This window comes from Acomys minous (assembly GCF_964271855.1).
Source record: "Acomys minous genome assembly, chromosome: 14".
NCBI lineage: Eukaryota > Metazoa > Chordata > Mammalia > Rodentia > Muridae > Acomys > Acomys minous.
In genome coordinates, this window is record NC_140496.1 from 67,232,158 (window position 1) to 67,239,771 (window position 7,614).

The following is a 7,614-nucleotide window of genomic DNA, read 5'->3' on the forward strand; positions in this document are numbered from 1 at the left end:
TTCAACTTGTCTCTGTGAAACTCTCCCAGTAAAAACTGCCTCTGAATCCAACGATCTAAACTGCCATGATCTGCCTCTCAACTCACTCTCCATGAACTGCCCAAGCAGAACTGACTAGAACTCAGAGATAATGCAAGCCTCTGTCTCCTGAGTGCTGGGTTTAAAGGCATGTACCACCACGCCTGCACCTAAGCTTTTCTTTACCTGAAACTAGCGCTATACCAGGTTGACCTTGAACTCTGAGATCTGCTTACCAGTATCCTGGGATTAAAGGCATGTCTGCACTTCAGCCTGATCACATAAACCTAGAAGGTCTTTCTTTGCCTTCTTTGACAGAGAAGCCATGATATGAATTAAAATTCCTCTACAGAAACTTTTTCATCCTCAGAAGTTGTTACTCCAGAAAGCCTGTTGTTTTCTACAGTGCTAGTTCTCCCATTCATTCAGAGGCTTGCTTGGGCTACTTAGGAATTCAGCCAGAGTCACACTCCAGTCCTCCAAAAGTACTTTAATGCCCAAAAGAATATACTAGGTTACATAAATTTAAAAAATAATGTAATATTTATTACAAGTGAGAGCATAAATCATAAACAAACTGGAGCATGGAAATCACATAGAAAGGTGGGGAAGACACATACACACAGCTGAATATAGATTTAGCTTCGAATTATTTTAGTAGTTGAGGATCACCTATTGAACATGTTTTTGTCTATCATGGAATGGATGAACATTTTGAAGAATTCTGTCTAATTTTATTTTATTTTATTGTTTTTTGAAACAGAGTTTCCCTGTGTAGCCTTGGCTGTCCTAGACTCACTTTGTAGAGCAGGCTGGCCTCAAACTCAGTGATCTGTCTGTCTCTGCCTCCCCCAAATGCTGGGCGTGCGCCACCACGCCTGGCTGTCTAATTTTAGGATATAGGATGGGAAAGGTTCTTACATGTTCACAGTCTCCCTGAGATAGGAACAGGATTTTTGACTCTTGGAGAGGCTTAAGGGCTCACAGCTGCCTTTCCAATCTTGCTCAGCACAGCTGAGTAATGGGAAGGATTCCCAAGCCTGTGGACACATGCATATTACCAGTATCTTTTTATTGTCCCCAATGTATCCTAGTTCTCTGAGGGGTGAATGTGCTCAGATAACATGTTGCTGTTGATGAAATTAATGGAGAAACATATATAGAGGTGAGCATGTTGAAGGGGCGGGGCCTGTGTTAGTAAATGCTCCCTAGCAGCCATCTCTCCTCAGCACTGGGTGAACTGTGGGGCTAACAGCAGGGCTGGCAGTAAACAAAACGTTGGGCAGCTGTTGGCAGCAGGTACCTTTCACATTCACCTTCTTGACCTCTCTTACCATGTTAGATCCTTAAGATGCCACTCTGCCCAAATGACAAGTTAACTTGCCTTTGCTACGGCCAAAGTCTCGGTTTTCTGGGGACCCTAGAAAGTGTCACATTTGATTAACTGTTAAGGAAATAAATACAGGGACAGTCCAAATGAGTGCCACCTAAGTCAAACTCAGTTATACACTGAAGATGAGTCTTCCATGCAGGTCCAATGGACTTTCTAGTACTAAATGCTTTCCTCATCATCAAATAATAAAACCTTTGTTACTATTATGGTGGCACATAGTTTCCGGTTTTTAGCTGAAGTATGCAAGTGTCACAGAACGAACGTTAATTTCTGTTTAGGTTTAGGAAGTCAAAGAGTTGTGCTGTTGGGTCTGTGCCGGGCACAGTGGTACAGAGCAGTTAACTCCAGCACTTGGATGGTGGAGGCAGGAACATCAGGAGTTCAAAGTCATCCTCAATTACAGAGTGAGTTCCAGGCCAGCCTTGTACAACGTATGCTCCCATCTCACAGGACCAACAAGAGTTACGTATGTAACTTTAGGCAAGTCAACCAATACCTATAGTATCTTTCCACACAGTGTGTAACATAAATAATTCATCCTTCCCGACACGAAAACCACCAAAGGTTCTAGCCTACCATTAATCAGCACCTTTAGTTTCCCTGGTGACGGGGACCCACTGAAGGGCAGAGTTCACATGAGCTTGGAATCCCAAATACTTAGTAGAATACATTATAAGTAACTACGCTCATCGGTTTAATAAACTAATGAAAAAGGTGGAAACGTTTAGAGGGCTAAATAAATGTAAGCTGAGGGGGAGGCAGGTGAGACTTTACCATGACGCTTTCTCTAGGGTCTGATAGTGCAGACCTATAGTCCTAAGGGCTCTAGGTCACCAGTCCTAATCCTCGTAACACATCAGACAGTGCCCGGGTGTGCACACACCTCAGGCTTCCACCCCTCCCAGATGTCTTCATCCCAATGGCCACGGTGCTCCTTGGGAACCGTTCATTCCCAGTGGCATACATGGCTCTTCATGTACAGCCATGTTGATACTGTCACAGTGCCTGTAAAAAAAACCAAAGACAAAATGAGTATTTATTCTGTAGCAGTTTTGTACACAGCATCAAGACTGCTCTAGGTTCGCCTTTAACACGAATTCAGCACCATGGTGCTGAAAGCTCACTTCTAGGTTACTTAACTATGTCTATCCCCAACTACCTGTGGAGTAGGCGCTACTGTTATCTCCAGTTTGCAGGTGGGCTTTGGAAAGCAGTGGGGGCTGGGCTGGTTTGCCTGAAGACATACGGAAGGGCTTGTGTTTTCTGGCTCCAGAGACCTAGTTTGTTAGCACCATGTTGTGCTTCCTGTTTCAGCTCCTGCATTTGTCTGATTTGTTTTTGAGAAAAAAAAAAGTAACTAAAATTTTGAAATTTACTTTGCTTAGTCAGGAAAACCTAGTCTCTTCTCACACCCTCCCAAGTTTTAACTGGATTTTCTTTTTTGTGGGTTTTTTTTGGAGGGGGGGAATTTTTATTTCTTGTCCTTATATAAGTATGCAGAAAAGAGGGATCCTACACAATACTTTTAAATACTAAGGGGATTGGGATTGTTATAGAAAGGTCAGTCAAAATCATCAGCAATCACCCTAGGTGAGAGCTCGATTAAAAACTCAGATGATCCCAAAGGAACTACTTTTTAAACCTCTAATCCAAGCATTTATAAAAGACCTTAAGTATTCTGATATCAAAATGTGGGTTTTTACTATACTGCTTGATAGTTTTGTAAAAGTGATGGATTTATATTTGTATTTTTCCTTCAAAATAGAGACCAGCAAATTATTTTAATACGTCAGCAACGTAATATATTTTAGCAACTTAATATGAATTAAAAAAAAAAAACAAAAACAGAAGCAAGGTTGCAAAAAATAAAATTCAGGAGTACTTAAGAACAGTAATTGTTCACACCTGTTAGCTTTCCAAAGCTAGAATTCAAAACCATGTTAATCATGTGAGTTGTCCTGACCCTGTGTTCTGCAGGAGCTGTAACACTTAAGAACGGACACACGAGAAAGGTAACGGCATTATAATAAGCTCATATATAGTACACAAAAAGTCTTAACACCTCAGCTATAAAAAACGAGAATACCATTTTATTTGCCACAGAAATGAGGGAAGAAACGTCAGTGAAATAATTTTGATAACATGACTCACTCTTCATTATAAGCGGTTTCCCGAAATTCACAATGTTCACATTTGGCTGAACAACAAAAAAAACCTGAAGACAGGAACTTTTACTAGATGTAAGTAGGGCACACATGTTCCTACCAAATGAGCTTAAATAAAGCGAAAGCACAAGAGGTGAAGTGTCTGTCTTTGGGTTAGGTTCAGCAACCTTCTGTTATCAGGCTGCTTTGCAGGATTCATAAAAATATTTATTATAAAACATAGACTTTCTCTGCTCAGTCTTAAAAGTAAAAATAAAAATATTCAAAGCCCGTACTATGTCACTTTCAGACTTTGTCTCCTGTTACTTTTAGATTTGCCTAGACGATTAAGCCATTTTGCTGAGATAAATGCACATCAAATTCGGTACGCCATGGATTAGGAATACTGACAACAGGGTTGTTTAAAGTACTTCTCGTGTACTGACTAACGGGATGAATTTTATTTAGAACATAAGGAGGCACAGATTCCATATCCTACAGGCACCTTAGACTTGAAAGAATTTAGACTGAAAACAAACAAACAAACAAAAAACCAGCTCTAAAAATCATATTGGAAATTTCTGAAATCTAATTCCCAGTTTCATACTGAGAAGAGGGATGCAGTGTCCAATTGTATCGTGGACCAATTATAAATTTCCCGACCCCCATCCGAAGTTAAACAAAAGAAATGGAAATACATGAGTTGGATACTACATGCTTTCCAGGCTTAAAAGCCTATTAATAATGCACACCGCATCAGCCCTTGGACAGGGATGCTCACTTTTTAAATAAACATTGACAGAAGAATGTCCTAGAGTGAAGACTGAAGTCATTGCCTTCTCCAGAAAGGGTGAGGTAAAAGAGACAGATGTGTCCCCTACTTGCATAGATCTCCCTTTCTCTTCTGACCTTCCGAAGAAGGTGGATGGGAGAAAAAGCAACGCTCAGTCCTCCATGGCAAAGTCTTTGGTCTTTTCCTCATGGTCCCCCACTTTGTAACGCAGAAGTACGCGCAGACGCCGGGGGTTGTCCAGGGAGGGCAGCAGGGTGATCTCTCCCGCAATGTCCGTATCTTGTTCCACCGGTACTGGCTCATTCAAATAGAGGAGCGCCTGCTTCCAGTGCGTAGCCGGGTGGAAAGGCGAGGTGGACAGCACCAGGGGTTTCTCCGAGTCCCCTCCAGGAAAGGTCACCTGAAACCAGATGGCAAAACCGTGCAGAGGCGCAGAGCCATAGCAGCTGCAGCGGAAGCGCCCGCCTACACCGGTCTCCAGCTCCTGTTCCAGGCCAGCGCGGGCCAGCTCGAGCTGGGCAAAGCGCTGCGGCCGGGCCAGCACGTCCTCGCCGGACAGACCCTGCACCACGATCTCCGAGTGACCCATGAGGCAACGCGTGGCAAAGCTTTCCATGCAGCTCATATCCACGCCGTAGTGCTGCTTCACCTGGCTCCAGAAACCCAGACGCCATTCCAGCATCTGGTCGCTAATCGGGGCCACGAAGAGCTCCGCGGAAGCCGGCAGGAGGAGACCGCCCTCCTTCAGCCACTTGGTCCGCGCGTGGAGCACGGAGCTCAGCATGGACTCGTGCAGAAGTCCGTAGCCCATCCATTCGCTTACGATGGCGTCCACCTGCTCCGGCAGCTCCACCGTCTCCACCGGGCCCGGCAGGACTTGCACGCGGTCCTCCAAGCCGTTGAGCCGCACCACCTCCCGGGCCTGTTGCCAGATGGCGCTGGCCTCCACAGCGTACACCCGCCGGGCGCCGGCCTGGGCGCAGAAGATGCTCAGAATCCCGGTGCCCGCGCCCACGTCCAGCACCGTCTTGCCTCGCAGCGCGGCCCAGTTCCTCAGGATGCCCAGGCGGTAGGCGTCGGTGCGGACGCGGTCGGCGATCATCTCCTCGTGGACCGAGACGTCCGAGTAGCACGCGTAGTACAGCTGGTCTCGCTCGCGCTTAGTCCTCCGGGGTCGTGGCGGGGCTGCCTCCGGCTCCCCGCCATTTTCCTCCTCAGCTCCCTCCCCTTCTGCGCCGCCGCCCCCCGACTCAAGCTTTCTTTTCTTGACCAGCGACATCTTGGCCCCGGCAACCGGCACCCAGCAGGCCTTGCGTGATGTCGCGCGCGGGCTCAGGGTCCCGGGGGCTGCTGGGATTTGTAGTCCGCGCTCGCCATCAGACTGCACTCCTGAGTGTCTTTGGACTATAGGAAGGACTTCCTTCCTTCCTTCCTTCCTTCCTTCCTTCCTTCCTTCCTTCCTTCCTTCCTTCCTTCCTTCCTTCCTTCCTTCCTTCCTTCCTTCCTTCCTTCCTTCCTTCCTTCCTTCCTTCCTTCCTTCCTTCCTTCCTTCCTTCCTTCCTTCCTTCCTTCCTTCCTTCCTTCCTTCCTTCCTTCCTCTTTTTTTTCCCCCCCTCGAGACAGAATTTCTCTGTGTATACTTGGCTGTCCTGGAATCTCTTTGTAGACCAGGCTGGCCTTGAATTTACAGAGACCTGCCTGCTTCTGCCTCCTCTCAGCTAGTGCTGGGATTAAAGGTGTGAGCCTCCCTCCTCTACAGGGCACTTTTGTTGGGCTCATCTAAAGCCTTGACATACTATTTTCCTAGGGCCACACTATTATTCCTGGATTCTTTCAGTTCTTGCTCTTTTCTTTCGCCCCTCAGCCTCTTGTTTTCACCTATTCTTGAAGCAGACACATCCACGTACATGTGCCTGTCTCTGCTCCCCTCACAGAATCCCCACCACCTCTACTGAATTATGGTGACACAGTTCTTGTGCCTTTCCTGATACTTGTAACTCATCAAGCTCTCTTTTCTAACTGTACTTAGGCTACAGAGAGAGCGTGAGTGGAGCAAAGTGAAAGACTAACAATACAAAGTCTTGGTTCTGAGTCCAAAGTGATTCCCAATGCACTGAGAGATCCAGGCCAAGCAGATGAACTGGTGTGGCCATCAAATGTCCTTTAACCCACCATTGTGTTTCTTGAGAATAGTTTACTTGGCCTTGAGTCCTGTTCTGAAAATTCTGTGACTCAAACTAAAGAACAATTAACATCAGTGGTGTGATACTCTCAAACTCATTACCAACCAGTTTATATATTCACACATATGTAATCTATGTATCTATACATAAACATCTTCTGGGAGAAATGTTGGAATCATTATCTTTTTTGACTGCTTTCTACAATTCACATTTTAAACCCTAATATGACTCCTTGTAAAGGCAGAAGTGATGCCCATATCCTCAATTATTTTTTTTCTGTCAGATAAAAAGAAACGATTAATCTCTCCATTGTTTATAACAGAAAAACATTTTAATGTGTTCTGTCTGAAACTGGAGATATGCCTCAACAATTAAGAACACTGACTTCTCTTCCAGAAGACCCAGGTTAGATTACCAGCACCCACATGAAGGCTCACAACTGGCTTTAACCCCAGGCCCAGGGGATCAGTTGCTCTCTGTCCTGCAGGTATATCAAGTATGTATGTGATGCACAAACATGCAGACAAAAATACCCATACATATAAAATTAATAAATTAAAAGTTTTAAAAATATCTAAATGTTTTATTAAGAATAACATTTTTCCAAAGCTTAAAAACTGAGCACACAAAAGACAATGGGCCTTTATTTCCTTGTGTTAAAAATACTTGTTAACCATGCTAAGCTTCTTGACAATAAAGTTTCTTCAATATTTCTCTCTTGAAATGTCACTAGGGAAATAGTTTTATTGATGTGGCATCTTCAGGTTTACTTCTAAACTCAAGACTCTCACTACTGATGGCTCTTTAGAATCCTCCAAGTTGATTTATTGAAATACCTATGGCAGAGTCCACCTCAACCCAGTTAGAGAATCAAGCATATAGAGTTTTTTTTTCCTTTTGTTTTTTTTCAAGACAGGGTTTCTATGTGTAGCCTTGGCTGTCCTGGAATCCCTCTCTAAACCAGGCTGGCCTCCAACTCGCAGAGTTCTCAGGAGTGCAACCTGACTCTGCCTCCTATCCCCGAGGGCTGAGATTAAAGGTGTACACCACCATGCCCAGGCATTTAGTTTTTAAACCTCCTCA

The 7,614-nt window shown here is 44.8% G+C and overlaps 1 protein-coding gene across 3 annotated transcripts; it reads right to left on the reverse strand.

Moving 5' to 3' along the window:
- Window positions 1-542: 542 nt before the first annotated feature.
- Window positions 543-5,657, reverse strand: PRMT6 (protein arginine methyltransferase 6). Of its 3 annotated transcripts, none has more exons than XR_014774566.1 (2): window positions 4,437-5,657; window positions 543-2,416 (listed from the first exon to the last, which is right to left on the reverse strand). XR_014774566.1 is itself a non-coding variant. In XM_084757258.1 (2 exons), exon 1 carries the CDS (start codon window positions 5,625-5,627, stop codon window positions 4,500-4,502), a length of 1,128 nt encoding a protein of 375 aa, XP_084613384.1. In that variant the 5' UTR covers window positions 5,628-5,657; the 3' UTR covers window positions 543-2,416; window positions 4,465-4,499. The 3 variants fall into 3 exon arrangements, 1 of the variants encoding a protein (XP_084613384.1); XR_014774567.1 differs by having other exon boundaries at window positions 4,337-5,657; XM_084757258.1 differs by having other exon boundaries at window positions 4,465-5,657.
- Window positions 5,658-7,614: the final 1,957 nt, after the last annotated feature.

Coding starts and splice junctions, on each gene's coding strand:
- PRMT6 (XM_084757258.1), bottom strand. CDS start 5,627: ATGTCGCTGGTCAAGAAAAGAAAGCTTGAGTCGGGGGGCGGCGGCGCA.